The 21,752-nt window shown below is 38.9% G+C and overlaps 1 protein-coding gene across 50 annotated transcripts in view; it reads left to right on the top strand.

The window, feature by feature from the left end:
• Positions 1 to 21,752, top strand: part of PPP6R3 (protein phosphatase 6 regulatory subunit 3) — a 150,098-nt gene that overhangs the window by 71,956 nt on the left and 56,390 nt on the right. For 46 of the 50 annotated variants that reach the window (XR_011649851.1, XM_058305050.2, XM_058305058.1 and 43 more), the window contains 5 exons: positions 91 to 277; positions 3,445 to 3,582; positions 6,453 to 6,518; positions 8,649 to 8,761; positions 13,786 to 13,899. Coding sequence is in view for 49 of the 50 variants with exons in the window: in XM_058305050.2 (XP_058161033.1) it covers positions 91 to 277; positions 3,445 to 3,582; positions 6,453 to 6,518; positions 8,649 to 8,761; positions 13,786 to 13,899 (618 nt within the window). In the remaining variant the exon portion in view is untranslated. The remainder of the gene's footprint in view (positions 1 to 90; positions 278 to 3,444; positions 3,583 to 6,452; positions 6,519 to 8,648; positions 8,762 to 13,785; positions 13,900 to 21,752) is intronic. The other 4 variants (XM_058305067.1, XM_058305061.1, XM_058305068.2 and 1 more) reach the window with 1 other exon arrangement.

The following is a 21,752-nucleotide window of genomic DNA, read 5'->3' as shown; positions in this document are numbered from 1 at the left end:
AAAATTTCAGGAAACCCTTCTGATGTGTGTTTTAATTTCTGCAATTAAATTGTTAATATAGATGATGATATAAGTATCCTGTTCTTCTAGGTATCCAAATATATCTTGTGAGTTGCTCACTTCTGATGTCTCCCAGATGAATGATAGACTGGGAGAAGATGAATCCTTGCTAATGAAATTATATAGCTTCCTCCTAAATGATTCCCCCCTGAACCCACTACTTGCCAGTTTCTTCAGCAAGGTGCTGAGTATTCTTATCAGCAGAAAACCAGAACAGGTAAATATTCTTTTCCAAAAGGTAAGTTTATTAGGGCCGATCATCCCTCCGACCCCCTGAGATGATCCCCGGTAATTTTCGTGGTTTAGTCTTATGAGTTTTCATTAAGTCCAGATTCTACACGAGAATGTATTTTATACCTTGAACATTCTAAACAGTGATTTACCCATTAGTGAATTAAATGTATTCTTTGCAAATCCATTTCTAAGTGCCTCATATTTCACTTAATTTGTTAGCATAGTTTGATTCCCTCTTTTGACAAGTAGTTAGAAGCATGAGAATTTGGGGCCCACATTTTGTGAAGATGGTATTATGGCACTTACTAAATGCTTAAATGTGTGAGTAGAGTCATAGTGACTCTTTGTTATGATAACAGTTTTTTTTTCCCCTAATGATGAGCATATATGAAGCTTAACTTAAAAATATAAATATAATTGACTATTGGTTTGTACAAATGATGATGATTTCTGTTTTGATTCAACTTAAAACTTTAAATGTTTAGCTAGGGCCATCTGGGTATTGACTTTCATGTCCATATGTGGGTCTGCTGTTCTAACCACTAGAGCCAGGCAGATTGCTTCCTAACACCGTACTGTTTTGGCAATAACCTTTTATTTTATTTTGTTTGTTTTTGCTTTTGTTCTTAATTCTGATGTTCTTGGGAAATTTATTTACTGTGTATTTATTATATGTGCATTGGTTCTCAAAGTGGTTGCTGGACCAGCAGCACCTGAGAATTTGTTAGAAATGCAAGTTCTTCAGTCCCACCCAAGACCTACTGAATCAGAAACTCTGGGAGTGGGGCCCAGCAATCTGGGTTTTTAATAAGCCTTCCACGCGGTTCTGATTGAAGCTCACTGAAGTTTGAGAACCACTGCTGTGGTGGATAGTGGTGTGAAAAAGACTCTGCTTACCAGGAGACAATAATCCAGTTTTGGAAGGGAGCCCCCAAGGAACAACTAGACCCTCAGTTGCTTGACTATGAACTCTAACCAACTTGCCGGAATTTCATCTAGCCAGGCGTGCAGTGAGTACAGGGTGAAGAAGTTAGTCAACCTGATCAGGCCTGTCACCCTTCATGGTGGCAGATAGGCTTTGGGTGACCTCCTGTCCTTGCTATCAGCAGACAAGGAAGGATTGAAACTATTTTAGGCCTAGTATGTTCTGTCCTGTGCCAAGGTGAAGTAGATACAAGTTTTATTTTAGAATGACTGTGTTGTTCTTTCATGCTCTTAATTGAGCATGATAACTTTCCTAAATATATTGGTAATAAAATTATTTTTTCTTAGTTAATAATTCAAAAGTCATGAATACTCTAAAACAGGTCAATCTTTCCCTCTTCTGCCCTCTGATGAGAAATTATAGTACTGATGTTTTGGAAAAGTGAAGTGAAAGTCTTCTCATTATCCTAATAGTAATATTACTAGTCAGCCTTCAGAGATGGTTTTCAACAGGTCTTAACAACTTCATCATGCATTTTCTCTTCACCCTGTGCTATGTGAGCTCAAATTTGCAGGTCATGGTTTTTGGTGTATATTGAATGTAGAGTGAGAATACATGTAAAACTTTAGGTGGTATCTGTAATGATAATGGCATATGCCAGTTAAAGCGGAGAAAAGGGCCCAGGAACCCCGTTGCTTATTGTACTACTTGGTCCAGGATGCCTTGGGTGATGACAGTAGAACTCAGTACCAATTGTTCGTTTAGGTACAGGGAAAGGTCAAACCTGGCACCTCTAGCCATTGAGGATTACAAGTATAAATAGAGTTCTTGATTTTTATATTAGTTAGGGCATATGCAGCTGCAAGTAAAGAAAAAATTCAGGCTCAGTCTTGCTAAACCATAAGGCATTTATTCATTCTTGTAGCAGGAAGTCCAGCTATGGGCTCTCTTCAGTATTAATGATTTAGCACCTCAGTGAAGTCATCTGTGATCAAGGCTCACTCTCTCCTGGTTGTCCTGTGCCCTTGGGCTCCAGAGACATGATTTTATCTCCAAATCATGGAGTATTTTGGTCATGTGTGATTTTTTTCCCTCCTCTCTCCTCAACTTTTCTTTTTAAAACTACTCTGACTCATTTGTGCTTGGATTAATTATGTGTGATTTGTTGAAGGTTTGTATTATAGTGTTTATTGATCTCATTGCTTAGAAAAGCAATTGATTTTGGTTGGTCCTGTGCTTATACCTAAATGTGCTAAGCAGTTTTCATCTCTTGCTATTAGATTTCTTCATGGGAATAATGGAAGGATCATAGCTCCTAGGGTCATGCAATTTTCCAATTAAGTCTCTGCGCAGCCCCTTCTTGGCTCTAGCAAGATAGTTAACCTGTCCAAGCCTTGCTTCCTTGGTTGTGGCCACATTGAATTAATTGATTGTTACCTCATGGGGCTGCTGAAAGACTTCCGTGATGTTATGCTAGAGCAACAGCCACACTGGCCAGGCTTGTGATAGGTTTTTTAGTAGATGAAAAAGTCTGGACATTTCAAGTCCACCGGAGAACACAGAATAGCCTCCCTCTTCAGTGCACAGGAGACCTGGGGACACTCAGAACACACATTACCGTTTCCAGATTCCCTCAGAGGAGCTATCAGACTAGTCCACCTACTCCCCTCCTTGTTAATCTAAGCAGCCTGAGGGCTAAAATAAATTCCAGATGGAATATTTATGTAGCAGGTGAATTAGTTGCTTTGAAGTAGTGATCTTAATGTTTTGAATGTTTTTTTTCCCCTCAACCTGCTAGAGTATAATTAAGATTTTGAATATTTATTATGCATTTTAGTGTGATATCTAAAGAACTTACCTTTTGTCCGTAAAGTGTTAAATGGTATATTCTCTTGCTCTTTATAGGTATATAAATTGTTGATCCCCATTCTTTAATAATCGTGAATAGAAGGTTATTTTATGGTGTATTTTTATTAGGGGATGTGTGATAATTTAATTTGGGGAATTTTTTTTCCTTAAGGGATTTATGAATCTTGTGGTTATTAGCCAGGCTTTCCAATTTGGCATCTTATTGCTAATTCAGAATTTACCGTTCCCCAAACTAATGTAGTGGTGGGATTTTGGAAGGGAGAGAGTTGGAGGGGTCAGGATTTAAAGCATTCTTAAATCCATGGTTCCCAGGTTACATGTCTACCTTTTTTTGGGGGGGGTCTTCTCTCCCCTAGATTGTGGATTTCTTAAAGAAGAAACGTGATTTTGTAGACCTTATTATAAAGCACATAGGAACTTCCGCGATCATGGATTTGTTGCTCAGGCTCCTGACGTGTATTGAGCCTCCACAGCCCAGGCAGGATGTGTTGAATGTGAGTAGAATTGTGACCTGTCATTGATAGAGCTGAGGGTGGTGGCTGGGGGCGAGCAGAGCGGGCTGCTGTATGCTAGGAGGGATTCCATGGGATTGGGGTTGTCTGAGGGGTTGGGGGGCAGGGAAGAGGGTGGGGAAGGAAAGTTGTTCCTAGGTTTTTCAGGGCTAGGATTCTGCCTGTGCACATCTCTTGGGTGTGTGGGATGTTTAGTTGTGAGTGGTTCTTTTCCAATTAGATTGTTTTTTGTTGTTGGGAATAGGGAGGTGGAACAGGCTGAGGACTAAAAGCTGGGACTGGTGGTGAGAGAAATAAGCAGTAAGAACGTTGGGAACTATAAATCTCATCTGAGTATGCTATGAGGCTTCATTTCTGAGGAGATGGCCTCACTCTGAAGGGGTCTCTCTCTGAAAGGTAAAATAGGAGTGATGGAGCTATTGGCAGGGAATCTAGCTTCAGAGGTCACACTCTCCTCGTGAATACCTAGGGGCAAGGGGTAAGGAGTAGGATGGAGTTGTACTTCCAAATGGGCACATTTTAAAATGTGGAGAGATTTTTAGTTCGTGGGTTTCTCTGAAAGAGATGTCTCAGGTGGAATTGGGGTGGGGAATGTGAGTGACCTGAGGATGAGGTTTCTTACAGGCTCTTGTCTGTGCCTTCTCTTCTGTCTCTTCCTCTCTCCCTGCCGTTCCCCTTCAGTGTCGTCTTCCCGAACCATTCCCCAATCCATTCCATCTTTATTACTCAACCTGGGACCTTAGAACTGACTCATTTCTTGGGAAATGAGTTCTGTTGAAAATGCTCATTTTAATTAAAGACCTGCAGGGCCAGAAGAAGAGACGGGAGGGCCTGCGAGAGGAAGGTCTGTCTGTCACGTGGTGTCCCCAGGAAAGGATATGTGCCGCTGAGGTGGGAGGGGTGCCAGGCTGTGTGTCTGTGGATGGGAGAGTTGGGCCATGGGGTCAGGGTTAGGTCTGTAGAGGTGATCCAGGCACAGAGATTATCCTGAGAACTGTGTTCTCAGAGAAGGGTGCATCACTGTGAATGACCATGTGTCTGTCACTCAGCGCACCTGTGAATGGCTTAGACTTGCCTAAGGGAAGGCTTTAAATGGCACACTTGGCCCGTTTTAGGTGTGCCTGCAAATTTGAGTCTTTTCTCGCAAGAGGTTGAGGATTCTAGGGAAGACTGTTGAGGACAAGGGGGAGGGCGGGAAGTCACCTTTATATTTGGATTATTATAGGGGGGAAATTTTATATCCTTTTGGAAAGTAGATTTCTTTAGCATGGTTTGCTAGAATGGATTTATTCCTTTGGTCACTTCCAGTTGGAATTTTAGGACACATGTCCAAAGTACAGGTGCACTTCTGGAGGGATATAGTAATGGGTGGTTAATAATAAAGTCCGGGGTTAGGGGTGGAGGCAGTTAGAAACTCCTAAATGTCTTGCTCTTGATTTGGGGTGGGAGCAAAATGTGGACCAGAAGTGTGCTTGGAACGTGAGTGCTCGTTCCTAGCTGTGGGTGGCAGGTGGAGTTGTTCATGATTAGTTCACTCCCCAGAAAGTTTCCTGGTTTCTCCCATTGGTGGGTAGATAGCCTGTCCCCCATCCATCCAGACACACACACACACGTTTGCCAACCTCTATTTTAGAACATTGCCTCAAAGTGTAGTCTCAAACACACACACACACACACACACACACACACACATTTGCCAACCTCTATTTTAGAACATTGCCTCAAAGTGTAGTCTCAAATACCAGCTGGGAGCTTGTTAGAAAGCCATAATCTTAGGCCTCACCCCTACCGAAGCAGAATCTGCATTTTAACAAGGTGATTTGGATGCACATTTTAGGACATATTCCTTAACATATAAAGTTGGGAGTCCTGTCTGATCTTGAGAAAATTGTATTGGATGTCTTGGCCCACATCCACTCTCCAACTCTTTATCTTTGGGATTTTTTCGTGTTCTTTCTAGGCAGTGAGCCTCATTGTTTATTATGGTGCTTCAGAACCTTTTGGCATTAATAGCTAAATAGCTACAAGCTGGTTCCCCATTTACTTCTAAATCTTTCAGGGATTTTGTAGCTTGTTTGCATTCCTTTGCTTGCCTCTATCCCTTCGGGCCCTTCCACTTCTAACTCTCTCCTCCATTTTTCTCCCTTTATTTGGAATTCTACAATTTTCCCAATATCAACATCTGAAAATTTTATAGTTTTATTCTTCTTCAAAGCCAGAAATACATACCATTATTTCATACATTGATTAAAAAGTGCTTGTCATAGTCATGATAATACCAGTTTTTCAGCACTTAACATGGAAAATAGATTCTCTTTCTGCTGTTGCTCTCCCTACACTCCTTCCCCACCCTCCCCCCCAGTTTTCTGTGGTTACTTTGGTTTTAGAGTCTAAAGTCACTTTTTTGTTCATGTGGCTTTTTTTTAAATCCAGAGGCTTGATAACTGCATATTGCTTTTCTCATTCTTTTTGAAGCTCAGAGTATATATGCCCTTATGTTACAAAATATATAAGTTCCATCCTTTTTCATCCTCCAAACCTTCTTAATAACCAAAATATGGGCCTTTTTAGGGCTGTCCGGGAATTATTCTATGGCTAAGAAGATAATGTATAGAATTTTAGTGGGTATTGTAATTTTGGGAGTTGTTGGTACTATATTGGCCACTGTTAAGATAATATATTCATTGGCATTTTCCTTGGGGGATTTTTAATTTTCTGTAGTGTTCAAAGTCCAGAGAAACCTGTAACATTCTACTTAAAATGTGATGGATATTTCCAAGTATGTTAATCTTCATTGGGGCTTGAACAAGAGCCACTCCTTGCTATGATTACTTCTACAATGTGTTTTACAGTGGTTAAATGAGGAGAAAATCATCCAGAGGCTTGTGGAAATAGTTCATCCATCGCAAGAAGAAGATGTAAGTTACTCTTGTATGACTGTATACTTCATATAAAAGACAACCTGTTCTTTTTTGGACACATTGCATAATCGTACTAGATGTGAGGAATGTCATAGGTAACAGAACATTGAGAATCTGGCATTCTTCAAGTTGGCAGTTTTCTAGACACTTAGTGCTTTAAAAAGTACTATGTTTTACTGACACCCAGAAAATTTCCAGAAATGTGAAGAAAGCAGGCCCTGGGTCAAGTATAGCCTCCTTTCTAGAGCTGGGAGTTCCTCCTGAACCTCTTTACCTTTGTTACAAACCTCCGCCATTCAAGCTTCATTTTCTTTTATACCCATCTTTAGCCCACATGATGTAGACACTTCTGGCATTCTTTTATCTGTTGTGGTTAAAGCTTTCCAGGCAGCATAGAAGGATCTCATCATTGTTTAGCCCTTAGAGTTGTACTTCCTAGCCCTGGATTTTGTGCTCTCCCAGATTTGGCCTTTGTCCTAGGTGCTAAAGATCTACTTGGCAGTAGTGTTTGAAGCTTGATTGGCATGGTCAGGTTGAACTTTGTGCTGAGGGGATCCTGTTGGGATGTCATCTCCAGGATCAGTTGGCATTTAGCTCTGGAGAGCAGGCTATCACTGTTCTTTCTCTCCTGCTACTGTGGTTTCCACCATAAGGATCAGGCTAATCGAATGAAATTGCCAGTATTTGTCCATTTATACCTACAGACAAGACAGTTTCATATGGTTTAAGCTATTAGCTGCTCAGGAGCTGCATTGAGGGAGATGTAGGGCATGCCATAGGACTGGAATTCTTCCATGTACACCTCTAGGTTGCAGGTTGAATCGGAGCATGAGCAGTGTGGAGGAGCAGGGCAGGGGAAGAAGCATTTGTGACTATTTTCTGAATAGTCAGAGGATATTTTCTTTCACAAAGGTGTTCTCTGTGGAGGTGGAGCTAATTCCTTCCACTAAAAACTTGGTACTTGGAGTTCATCAAAAATAGCCTTTTCAAAGAAGGAACTAACTGTTTCAAAGAAAGAACATCTGTCCCCCTGGGAATTGTCTTTACTGTTGCCACAGAGTTTACTTTTAGTAAGCATTCAATTATGTACATTGTATTGGCTGCTAGCGGAGTCCTTCGTGAAAGAACCTCTGCTTAGGAGTTTTAGGGTTGGGTGGAGTGGTAAGACCACCTCCTGTGGGCAGAGGCCATTAACAATTGGCTATGGGAGCTTGATGGCTCTAGGACCTCATCTCTAGTGCAGGTGATAAAACGGTGGTCAGCACCAGCCATGGAGGGGATATAATCAGGAACAGGGCCTGCTCATCACTACCTGTGCTCTTGTGCAGAAGAACTTAATTGCTCAACAGGATAGTCTACCTGTCTGCGAGTCCTGGCATGCATTTTGGACACGAGCTCTTATTCACCACCACCTTCCCCACTTGACTTAGGAGAAAGTTCATTTTGCCTTTTGGACAACCTTGTTGATACTTCTGCTGTTCTGCGTATAAAGTCTATGTTAAAAGTATACTGACCAATTTATGTTTATGAAGGCAATTGTAGGCTCTGGAATACAATCATGGTATCCTATATATGCTGTCGTCTCTGCTGGAATAATGTAGTTCTACCTTTGTATTGGGAACACATTGCTCAGCCTTACATGCCACAAAACGTAACATATCTGGGTGCTGAGATTCTAGAGCTTTCCAATTAGATAAACTGTGCACTGGGAGAAGTTTGAATATTTCTGCCCCATTTGTATATTATAGAAAAAGCTGTATTTGCTTTTAATTTTTTTAAACAAAGAAGTATGTGCATGTTTCTGTGCTGATAAAAGTAAATAATTTGAGGATATATTTTTTCCAAGTATTGACTTACTGAAAATTTTCCCTGTCAGAACTGTGATCACTTCTTCTGGCACATATAAGTATGTACTCTGCAGTAGTGTTAAGTAAAGATAATTAGCCTGATGAAATAAAAATGCTCATGCTTTATATAATGTTATTTCTTTTGGGCTTTACTTTTTACTTACTAGAGCTTATAGTCAGTTTTAATTTGTGTTATAAGTTAAGTAATTTCCTCCCTAACTTTTTATGATAAGTTTAACTTCTCACATGTTTTACAGTTAAACCTACTTTTTTCTTTTAGCGGCATTCAAATGCATCACAGTCACTTTGTGAAATTATTCGCCTGAGCAGAGACCAGATGTTACAAATTCAGAACAGTACAGAACCAGATCCCCTGCTTGCCACTCTAGAAAAGTATGTTTAAAACTGTGTGCTGCTGTTTTCTTCATATTCTCTGTAATGTGTTACCATTGTGAGTGCTTGCTAAGTGTTCCTTGTTTTGGAATCACGTCCCTGGGAATATTCTTGGGCAGATGAGAAGGTATGGTAATTTGGTTATCTTATATTAGCAATTTGTTATACACAGTGGAGATTTACAGGGTAAGAATGTAAACAGTTGTCATTTATATGTAAAGTTTGACTTTTTCAAATATTTGTAAACATTCTCTGGAATGATCATAAGATTTGTCATATCGTAATTGTAGTCACTGCTGCCAAGAATCCTTGGATGAAGAATAGTCTTACATCCTCACTAATCTGACCCATTTTAGGTTGTGATTTTTGTTGTCAGAAGCTACTGTTGGGGTTTACTGTACATATGCAGCAGACTTGGGACAACCTGACCTAAAGGGTTGCACATCTTGTACGTTTCACTTCTTTGCACTGTTTCTGCTTTATTTTTAGGCAGTAACTTATAAACAGTGATCTCATGTTTAAATGGAGGACAGCTTGGGGATGGAGTGCTGTTTTGAAGTTTGTGAATGGCTAGCCTGTGCCTATTAGTTTTTCTACTTTCTCACATTTTTTGCAAAGAATGTTTATTTCAAGGCATGTTTAGCTTCATTGTAAAACTAAAATATTAATTTGACCCACATCCAAACAGTTGGAAGTAATTTAATGGAGAAAATGAGGCATTTCCCCCACTTTGGACTAATAATTGGAAGCAACACATGCAGTTAGCATTAAGTACAAATGACAGTCTTTCCTCACTTTACTGGCATTGTTGTTCTTTTCAATGAATTTGTTGATTCCTTTTTAGTCCTCCATGTTAAAGTTCTTGTGTGTCTTTTGGCTCAACTACCTGGAAGGCCCTTTTAATAAAGTAAAACATTAGTGAGTATTATTTCCTTGGCAAGTATAAACAATCTGGGAACAAATTATGAACAAGTATGGTATCTTGCTTTTTTTTTTTTTTTTTTTTTTTTTAAAGATTTATTTATTTATCCCTCCCCCCTCCACCGGTTGTCTGTTCTCTGTGTCTGTTTGCTGCGTCTTGTTTCTTTGTCTGCTTCTGTTGTCGTCAGCCGCACGGGAAGTGTGGGCGGCGCCATTCCTGGGCAGGCTGCACTTTCTTTCGTGCTGGGCGGCTCTCCTTATGGGGTGCACTCCTTGCGCGTGGGGTTCCCCTACGCGGGGGACACCCCTGCGTGGCAGGGCACTCCTTGCGCACGTCAGCACTGCGCATGGGCCAGCTCCACACGGTTCAAGGAGGCCCGGGGTTTGAACCGCGGACCTCCCATGTGGTAGACGGACGCCCTAACCACTGGGCCAAGTCCGTTTCCCGGTATCTTGCTTTAAACCCTTCATCTTCTGAGAAGTAAAACTGTATTTCTCCATGTGATGTAGAATAAGAAAGAGTTGAAAAAATTTTCTTGGTAGCAAGACTAAAAGATTATCAGCCTCTGGGTAAAATAACTGCCCCATTTCAGTAACTTTTGACATTAAGGTGTATATATTCCTCTTATACCAAGTTTAAGGCAGTCCACATTCAAATACTAGTATGTGCAGTATTATTAGGTTGAACCATGTAAAATTTACATTTGTATAGGTTAAGAAATGTTGACTAACTCCAGTTTCACATGGTTCAATACAGTACTGTCCAAAAAAAAGATAATGCAGGCCACATCTGATTTGAAATGTTCTAGTTGTCATGTTAAAGTTTTAAAAACATGAAATGGTGAAATTAGTTTTAATAATAAATTTTATTTAATCTAGTATATACAAAATATTTTAACATGTCACTGAAAAATATTTATTTATAACTTTATTACACACACGCCCTTGTTTGTGCCTGCTCTCTGCACTCTGTGGTGACGTGGGCCATCTTACCTTCACCAGGAAGCCCTGGGAATCAAGCCCAGGGCCCCCCTATATGGTAGATGGGGGCCTAATTGCTTAGATTAGGCCACATCTGCTTCCCATTAAAAAATTATTAATGAGATGTTGTACATTTCTGTTTTTGCTTGAAATCTTGGCGATCCAATGTGTATTTTACACTTAGAACACATTGACTCATTCTAGGCACATACTGAGTGCTCATTACCTACCCATGTGGTAAATATTGGGTGAGTAAAAATCACACGACAGCCCTCCATTCACACAGCTTTATTTGAACCAAATGCATGGTCTAGCCCTTGGAGCCTACCTGTGCACTAGCTTCTGTATTTCAAACTATGCCTTTAGTCCTGGATCAGGTGACCATAATTCCTGGAATAAAGATAGGTACGTGCTCAAAATTTACCTTGTTAAATATTAGCTGGAGTAAATTTTTTTCAAATATATGAACCTCATGAGTCATGGCCCTGTGATGTCACTGAATGTAAACCTTGGCAGGGGGAGACTTAATCTATAAAAGTGTTTCCCATACTCTTTGAGAATGAAAACCAACCACCTTCAAGTTATTATCAGGCGTGCCCCCAATTGATAGTAGTCTGTTTTATGACAGAAGGTGTCTGTAAATTTAATAAATGTATTACTCATAATAGGATCTGTACCTGTTTTTAAATTACACAATTTTAATTATATACTAAGTTATATAAAAATAATATTCAATCTGCTAACATTATAAAAATGAATTATCTAACTCTTAACATCATAAAGCCAAACACACTGGTTGAGCAACACTATATAAGAGCACCACATTTGTAAATATACATGTATGTTAGCACTTAAGGAAAAGTTTGAAAGGAGCAAAGGTTAAAGATGTGAGTTTTTCCTCTGGCCACCCATATTTCAATGGGGGGGGGGGGCATTATCCCTAAGGCATGGATAAAGAACCTGGATGCTTATCTAAGAATGCCTTTTTTTTTTTTTTTTTAAAGTATATATTAATATTTTCTCTCTCAGGTAAATACTTTGTTATTTAAAGAACATGAAGGCATTCCTTTTATCCTCTTTGATAAACTCAGTCCTTTCTATATTTGGTGTTATTTGTATGTTTAGGTAATAGCATAGTTACTGTGTTGCATTTCATCCATCAAATTTTTGCTAGTTAATGTCAATCAGAAGAGTGCTTCTAATTTGATGCAGCCACAGAATGACTGGCTAGTGCCTCTTTGTTAGCCCTCCCTCAGGCATTAGTATTGGTGAAAGGATGGTATCATTCAGTAAGAGTCCTGTGATTGAATGAGAAGAATGTGGACATCTGCAGTTGGGGCAGTGTCAGAACCATCCCTCCACCTTGGCTGAGGCTGCTATTTGAAATTATATGTCACTCTAGTATCCTTTGTGTTGTAAAAGGCTGGCTGTTTTCCAGAGCTTAATTCCAAACCCAATACTTACTCCATAGACTGCTGTATCTTGTGTGACAGTTTTGAGTACTATTTTGGATTGAGGCCTCATGAGCAGTTTAAGTGCTGGTCTGGGAGTACTTGAAAGCCACTGCATGCAAGAGGATCCCTCTGAAGTTAGATTGGGTGCCAGTTTATTTGCTTCCCAAAAATAGAGATTCATTCCCACTTGCTGCCCTCCCTGGTAAGACGTGATCAAGGGAGCTGGTTTTTTTTTTTTTTTAATTGTCTTTTATTTTTAAAGATAAATAGATCACACAATATGTTACATTAAAAAACATACGAGGTTCCCATGTTACCCACTCCCCACCCCTGCTCCTCCCACATCAACATCTCCTTTCATCAGTAAGGCACATTCATTGCATTTGGTGAATACACTGTGGAGCTCTGCCCCTCTGCATGGACCATAGTTTACATTGTAGTTGCCACTCTCCCCCAGTCCATCTACTGGTTTATGGCAGGATATACAGTGTCCTGCATCTGTCTCTGCAATATCATTCAGGAAAGCTCCAAGGCCCGAAAATGCCCCATATCATACCTCTTCCTTCCTCTCCCTACCCTCAGCAACTTCCATGGCCACCATCTCCACATCAATGATACAGTGTCTTCCATTGCTAGAGTCACAACAGTTCTATAGTAGAATACCAAGTCCACAACAATCCATATTATATTCCTTCATTCTATGTATCCTGGAATGGCGATGTCCACTCCACCTCTAAATCAAGAGTGGGGGAGCTGGTGTTTTGATACAGTGAAGCACAGTGATGCCTTGGGCATGACTAGCATCTTTGCCTGATGAGCAGCTAAGGACAGTCCAGCAGTATGTCACATTGTTAGGGAGATTCAGTTTCTTTATCCACTTGGATTCTGAATAGCACTGAGATCCTAACAGATTTTTCTTGAAAAAGTCCATATGAGATTAATAGATGACCCTTGTGTTATGGTGTGCTCTTGAATGTAAATGGAAGAACCTGCAGAGAATTTTTTTTTCTTAATTATTTTTATTATTTATTTATACGTATGTACACATACACACACACACACATAGTTGGGACCTTGTACATGGGAAGCAGACACTCAAACACTAAGCCATTTCATTGCTGCCACATTATTTTGATTTATCAAATTCTAATTGTAGAACAAAATACAATTGATGTTCACTTTTACCTGTTTCATTTCTTTGTAATTGCACGTTGATGCCTATGTGAGAAAACATTTACAGTTTCTAATTAGCCTATTTGAAAAATTTTCCTTCTTTTGTGGGGCAAAGGGTTCTAAGTCTTCTTGCCACCCCTAACCACCACTGCTACCATTACTACCCTGGTGTGAATGGGAGGTGACTTCCAGTTTTGAAACATTTGTTGGCTCTCAACAAGATTGGCAAAGGCAAGCAAGGCCCAGATTATCTTGCTGAGGGGAGGGAGAGGAAAATATATGTATATATGGGAGAGTTACATTTATATAAGCCTGATCACTTGTCTACTTTAATAAATATTAAAAATAAAATATTGTTAAGTAAAAAGAAATATGTCCGGATAGGTTGAACTCTTGTGTTGTACTTGCCTTGCCTATACTATGCTCTATTTCTCTGAAGTTGTTAGTGTTAAATAATGTTGTGAATGGCACTCAACTATTGATTTGTCTCCCTAGGCAAGAAATTATAGAGCAGCTTCTTTCAAATATTTTCCACAAGGAAAAAAATGAATCAGCTATTGTCAGTGCAATCCAGATATTGCTGACTTTACTCGAGACACGCCGACCAACGTAAGCTTTCCTTTTACCTTCCTAAACGAGCCATTTTGTGTTTTGTTCCTAGATTTTTTAAAAGCTGTGAGTTAAGTTGTTGGTAGATATGCTACAATATTATGCCTTTGACTTTTCAGGTACTGAATCTTTTTCTACTATATATATATATATATATATATATAAAATCTATAACTTAATTTTTTATGAATGTTATAGATAGGAGTATGGTTGAAAATATGATTAGAGGAATACTGCTTCTATTTATTGGTCATATTTGGAGTATAGTCATTTGGTTTCTGTAGTGTTAAGGAAGATCCTACTATAATTTACAAAATGTATAATGCTCAAAACACAAGAGAAGCTTACTTCTTAAAAGTTGAAAATAGGTGTTTCTGGTCAGTGGGCAACTCCTCCCAGTGGTGATTCAGGGATCTCGACTCTGTCCATCTTGTGGTTCCTTCCTAAAGATGCTAAGTTAGCCTTCAGCTTGTTTGTTCACAGGCTTCAGATGTGAGGGCACTGCAATTCACAATGCCATTTTTATTTTCATTTTTAAATTGTTTTAAAGATTTTATTCCCCCTCCCTCTGCCCCCTTTTTGCACTTGCAGTCTGCTCTGTGTCATTTGCTGTGTGCTCTCTGTATCTCCTCATCTTCTCTTTAGGAGCCACCAGGGAACTGAACCTGGGACCTCTCTCTTGGGAGAGAGGTGTTCAAATCATTTAAGCCACCTCAGCTCCATGGTTTGTTGTGTTTCTCTTTGTCTTTCCTCTTTGTCTCTCTTCATTGTGTCATCTTGTTGCACAAGCTCACCATTCCTGCCCATCAAGCCAGCTTGCTGTGCCAGCTCACTGTCTTGCTCGTCTTCTCTAGGAGGCACCGGGAACCAAACCCAGGACCTCCCAAATGTGGTAGGCAGAGCTCAATCGCTTGAGCCACATCCGCTTCCTACAATGCCATTTTTAAATGGATTGGCTGGTGACTTGAGGCCTTCAGGGAACATTCAGGCTGAGTGTTTCACTGTCAGAAATAATAATCTAGTTTTCTCCATGTGTGGCCTTTAGTGCTTGTCATTACAGTTTGTGCTAGTGCCAATTTACTTATTAATTGTTAGGGTTTTCTGTTTAGTTCCTTGGGCATGAGAATTTGAAGAAGTATGTTTCAGCAGTTGAGGAATGTGTGGTTTTAGAGATTAGAGTTTGTATTTTCTCCTCACTGTTGGATCTACACAGGTAACTAGAGGACAAGAAGAGGACAGAAAGAATCTTCTCACAGCATACGGAAACTAGTCATGCATGGTTTCTAGGTTTACTTTTAATCCTGTAACCTTAGTTGCTGGTGAAGTAGTGAATGCAACCTTGCCAATCCCTGCTTCCCAAATACTTGCTCTCTCTTCCTGGCTTACTTTATCTTTGATCAAGAATAATAGAAGGGCGGTATTGTAGCACTGCTTCAGTCTATGAGGTAATTATTTGCTTATATCTGTGATTTTGTAACGTCATGTTTCAAATAATGTAAGCAGTATCTTCATAATCTGTAGGTATAGGATTGTTAACTTGCTACTCTGACCAAATGAACTCCTGTTGCTCCATGATGGACATTTAAAACCACCAAAATGGTTTTAAAAAGTACATTAAGTAGTGATATGAGGTTCAAATAGACTACTTTGACTTGAGAAAGCAATAAATCTGAGAAAAAGTATACATTTTTGTATATGGAAGAGGAAACAAAAAGCATAATTGTATCACTAAAACATAACAGATAGAGAAGACACAGTAGTAAAAGAAATAATAGAGGCACTTTCTTGTGATCAGAAGAAACTTATCCTTAAACTAGAAAGGGTTACCAAGAACAAGGCAGGATTAAAAAACAACAACAAAAAACTAGACCCAGCTGTTAGCAATACCCTGATAAATTTCTGAATTCCGAGGATAAAGGATATATCTTAAAATCTGGATTAAAAAAACAAAATTTGGGTTAACCGTTTTTTGTTTTTTTTTTTAAGATTTATTTTTTATTTCTCTCCCTTCCCCACCCCGCCCCCAGTTGTCTGCTTTCTGTGTGTATTCACTGTGCATTCCTCCTTGACAGCTTCTATCCTTATCAGTGGCACCGGGAATCGGTGTTTCTTTTTGTTGCGTCAGCTCTCCGTGTGTGCAGCGCCATTCTTGGGCAGGCTGCACTTTCTTTTGCACCGGGCAGCTCTTCTTACGGGGTGCACTCCTTGCGCATGGGGCTCCCCTACACGGGGGACACCCCTGTGTGGCACAGCACTCCTTGTGCGCATCAGCACTGCACATGGGCCAGCTCCACACGGGTCAAGGAGGCCCAGGGTCTGAACTGTGGACCTCCCATGCGGTAGGCCAAGTCTGCTTCCTGGGTTAACTATTAATACAAAGCAAATCACATTGCCAGACATCTCGTTTGTAAAGCTAAATAAAAAGTGAAAAACAAAGGGCAGGATTGTGACCCTGAACTGTAAAATACTATTGTTGGTATTTGAGGTATTTTCAAGTATCTGAGTACTCCATTTTATCATCTGTGTACTATTTCTAGGGGAGAGGGTGGGGAAATTACTTAAAGATGGACTTTACAAAAGCCAAATAGGAAAAGAAATTAGAATAAAGAGCTTAAGATAAGGAAATATATTGGTGTAAATAATGATCATTAAAACATATAGGGATGTAAGAATTAATATGCTTGTGAAATTAAATTTTAGGAATGAATAATTGAAATAAAATTTTGAAAAGGGGAATGAATTCTGGGTTACTTTAACAAAATTCAAGAAATTAGGGAAAGGGGACTAGAGCATGTTGTAGGTCTTAAACTGGAGCTGTAGTATGTTTACAGTTTCTTTCTCCGTCTTGATAAAATTATGGTTCAACCAGTTTTTTTTATTGTAATAGAATAATAATAGGATATGTAACTCTCAAACCACCTTTTGGGGAAAGGAAAATAAGGAAACCCTGTGAGCTTTAGTCAGAAGGGTAATTTGCACGTATCTGTAAGCTCTTCTCCATGGACCTCAATTGTGCTTATGTGAAAGTGTCCCTTGTAATGTAGGCCTGAGGAAAAGGTACACCAGAGTTTAGGGGAAATTCACAGTGCCCTGCCACGCTTCTTTTCTAGGATCTTTATCTGCTCCCTCTCCCCTGCTGGAAAAAAACAAAAAAAAATCTTAAGCCACTAAGGAAAAGCCAGCAAATCCTGGGACTCTAAGGATGCACGTGAAGACTGTCTGCAGTTAGGGAGAGGGAACATTAAAGAACCCTCTTACTCAGGGGTTCTTAACAAGGGGTCCGTGAGCTTGAATTGAAATTCAAAAGAACATTATTCTTGTGGGGACATGTTGGTGTGGGTGTGATACATTTATTAAATAATACATAGTATAGTGTGGACTTAGTGGTTTTCACCTGACTGCAGAGGGGTCCGTGGAACAAAAAAGGTAAAGAACCCTTGCATCTTATCCCTGGGGGAGGCAGGAACACATTCTGGACTCTGACCATTAGTGATCGCATATCCCCAGACTCATGGGTAGGATCTATGAGAAAGCCCACCCCTGACACCCAGGCACACTTCGCCCACCTAAAATTGATGCTGAATCAAAACAGAGGTTTTCTCCCCACTCCACCCCTCTCCTCCAGGCCTCCAAGTGTTGAGTAACAAGTTACAGCAGAAGGAAAGGCTAGACTATGGGGAGAGACTCTCAGGCCCAGGAGAAAGCTCAATGGGAACACCCTAAGCTAAGAGCAGAGCAGCCATTGAGAAAAACCTGGCAAACCAGCTCCAACATAAATATAAGGTAATTTGGGAGGAATTTAGTCTTTGGTGCCTTGAGAAGGGTAATCATAGCAACCACAGAACCCAAACCTAGCTCAGCCCCTGACTAGATTGATTCAAACCTCTACCCTAAAGATGGAGAAAAAAGAAGTGTGCTCATTTCTACTGTCCTAGACAAGCTTTCAACCAAAAGTTACAAGACACAAAGAAGCAAGAAAAAATAAAATCCCAACAGTCTGTCAAGAAAAAACAATCAGTAGAACTAGTCTCAAAGGTGTTGGAACTACCACGGAATTTTAAATAACTGATTGATGTTAGAAATTCATGGCATCCAGGCAATATTAGCATGAAGAGATGGGGAATTTTAGCTGAGATAGAAAGTCAAATGGAAGTGTTAGAAATAAAAAGTATAGTAGCAGAAATGAAGAATACTTTTGGGCTCATAGGTAAACGGAAATCAATGTAGGACATTAGAGGTTATCCATGCTGAAATATGAAGAATTAAACCAAAAAGGCAGTTGCTCTGTCAGCTGATAGACAGTTACATTGCCAGTAAAAACAAGCACAATTAGTACCCAAATCTTGGTTTCTAATATCATTCTCCAGTAAAAGGAACTAGGACTTCTTGAAGAAATGACTTATTTTAAGAACTGGAGCATTCTTATATGCCAGAAGTAAGGAAGTGCTCAAAAACAAAATAAAACAACAACAACAAAGAAAACCCACAATAATTGGAATACGTTAAAGGGACACAGGAGCCAACTGAAAGAGCTCCTGGTGGCCAAAACTGGAATAATTTGAGCAACAAGATAACATACTGGATTATAACTCAAAGTTTAAAATAAGTATCTTTGAGTCCATGCCCATGTAAACAAATGACCAAATAAATAAATAGACAAAAACCACGTTTCCCAAACAGGAGAATTCCAAATAATTTATGTAGATACTCCACTGTTAAGAAGCGTAACTTCTCACTCCCTGAGTGTGTGCTAGGCATAGTGACTTCCTTCCAAAGAATACAGTACAGAAAGGGGGAATAAAATTAAGAGACTTTATGGTCAGGAAATCTGGCAAACACGACCTCAGCCACATATTCCAAGTCAGCGTCAACAGCAATAAGTCAGTTGATGGCATGTATCTCGATATGAGTTGTTAAATGGCACTTTGCCTCTGTGGTCTTCATCTCAAAGACCCAGAACCCCAGTCTCTAATCATAAGGAAAACATCAGACACAACCTAGAAGGGGAAATACTGAAAAATCTCTTCAAAACCATCAAGGCCATCAGAAAACAAGGAAATTCCGAGAAATTCTCATAGCCAGGAGAAGCCTACAGAGACAAAATATCTAAATGTAATGTAATATCCTGGGATTCTGGAACAGAAGATTAAGGAAATCTGAACAAAGTATGGATTTTGGATAACAAACATTGGTTCCTTAATTGTGGCAAATGTACCATATTAATGTCAGATCTTTATAATAGGGGGAACTGGGTATGCATTAATGGGAACTCTGGGTCCTATCGTCACAATTTTTCTGTAAATCTAAAACTTCTAAAATAACAATTGCTAGAATATTTAGACAGAAAACCTGTAAGAATATACAAGGCCTAAACAACACTAGCAGTCAACTTGACCTAATCGACACTTGTACAGCACTCCCTCGGCAACATTAGAATACCCATTATCAGTGCACATGCAGCTTTACCAAGATAGACCAGATTCTCAGGCATAAAGCTGATGTTAACAAATATTAAGTAATAAAAGTCATATAAGCATGCACTCAGGGAAATGAATTTAAACCGGAAATTGGTAAGAAAGGTTCCACTAATAGCCCCAAATATTTGAAAATTAGAGAACATACTTATAAATCACCTAAATATCAGAGAGGAAATTACAAGGGCAATGAGGAAATATTTTGAAGTGAACCTTAATGAAAACATAACATTTCCAGATTTGTGAGGGAAATTTATAGCATTGAATGGGTATATTAGAAAAAAAGAAAGCTCTCATGTCAATGACCTAAGTTCCCACCTTAAGAAATTAGTAAAGGAAGAACAATTTAAACCCTAAACAAGAAGGAAGGAAGGAAATTATTATTAAATCAATGAAATTGAGAAGAGAGAAACACTATGTAAAATCAGTGAAACCAAAGTCTGGTTCTTTGAAAAGATCAGTAACATTGATAAATCTCTTGCCATAGCAACTAAGAAAAAAGTAGAAGAGACACACATTACAAGTAAAATGATTGAAAGAGAGGAACTTCACTTTGTTCCGTCACATTAAAATAGTAGAATACTACACACAACTCTAAACATATTCAAAGGTTTAGGTGAAATGGACACTAGTCTTATAGAAGAAATTAATTCCAGCCTTCCAACAAAGAAAACTCCCAGCCCAAAGTTGTTTAGAAGATTGACTGCCAAAGATTTAAGGACTCTATGGAATACAGAACTCATTTTGTGAGGCCAGCATTATTTTGGTCACAAAACTAAGACAGAAACATTACAGGTAAAACAAACAAAAAAACCAACAGATACATACCAAGATCCCACAAAAGGTCCAAAATTTCTCAAGAAATTATTAGCAGATGAAATCCAGCAATATAGTAAAAGAACACTGCTATGACTAAGTATGGAAATGCAAGGCTGAATCATCATTCAAAAATTAGTGTAATGAATATCAACAGACTAAAGACAAAGATATGATCACCTCATTCAGTTCATTTGTGATAAAATCCTCTCAGCAGATTAGTAATAGAGAGGTACTTGAGAACTGATAAAGACCCCTTTAAAACACAACACAACAAAACACTAAAACACAGATTCTTATAGCTAACATCATTTGTACAGTAGCACAAAGAAAAGGAAATATTTAGATACAAACCTAGAAAATAGGTGCTATGTCTTAATGCTGGAAACCATAAAATACTGATGAACTATATGATGACCAAAATAAATGGAGAGGGCTGCTATGTTCATGGTTTGGAAGAACCAATATTGTTGAAACATACATCTCTCCAAACTAACCTGCAGATTCAGTGCATTTCCAGGCAAAATCCAGACCTAATTTTTAAAAAAGAAATCAACAGGCTAATTCTGAAATTTACATGGAAATTGAAAGGAGGTAAAATAGCCAAAACCCTTTTCAAAGAGAAAAACAAAATTGTAGGACTCACATTTCCTGCTTTCATAGCCTAGTATATGAACATATATATAACCCAGGATAATCTCCTCTTTTTACTATCCTTAATTAAATCTTCAAAGACCCATTTTCCAAATAGAGTAACATTCCAGTTCTGGAGTTGCAAACAGGGCACATCTTTCTTTTTTGGGTGGGGTAGTAAGTGTCAACACTCAGCCCCACTATATACTTAAACCACTGAAATAAAACAGGCAGTGTCTAGGCAGTGTTGGGATTGCAAAATGGGACCACCACTTTCTAAAACCATTTGGCAGTTTCTTATAAAGTTAAACAGGCAGTCTCACAGGTATTTTATTCAAGTAAAAGAAAAATTTCTGTCACACAAAAACCTATAAGTGAATGTTTACATCAGCTTTATTCATAATTTCCATGAGCTGTAAACTATCAACATGTCCTTAAACCAGTGAATGCAGTGATGTATCTGAACAATTGATTATTTCTCAGCAATGAAATGGAAGAGGACTCAACACAAAACAAACATCACTTCTAGTGCCAGCCCAAATTTAAGTTCTAAATGTAATATATTTGAATATTAGTGTTTGTTTTGAGTTTGACAAATTATTAAGTATATTTAGAAGAATAAAAATAATGAGATTAGCCAAGAAATTTTGATCAAGACCATTGGGTGGGATAACATGCCTCCTGAATATTAAAATGTATCGTGGTTATAATAAATACACGCATGTGATACAAGGTATTAAGTATTAAAGCACCATGGATATTGACTGTTGGTACCTAGATTGGTTCATAAATTAATGCTCACCAAGAATTTATTGATGATAAACTTCAATATATGGTTTAATCTAGTTTTCCACGTAAACAGGGAGAGTCTGGATTGTTCTGTAAACTTGGATGAGAAGATGACTAATCATGTGGTGGGAGACTATCATA

Source organism: Dasypus novemcinctus, chromosome 10, assembly GCF_030445035.2.
Source record: "Dasypus novemcinctus isolate mDasNov1 chromosome 10, mDasNov1.1.hap2, whole genome shotgun sequence".
Classification (NCBI taxonomy): Eukaryota; Metazoa; Chordata; class Mammalia; order Cingulata; family Dasypodidae; genus Dasypus; species Dasypus novemcinctus.
This window is presented reverse-complemented; position numbering and strand designations above follow the sequence as displayed.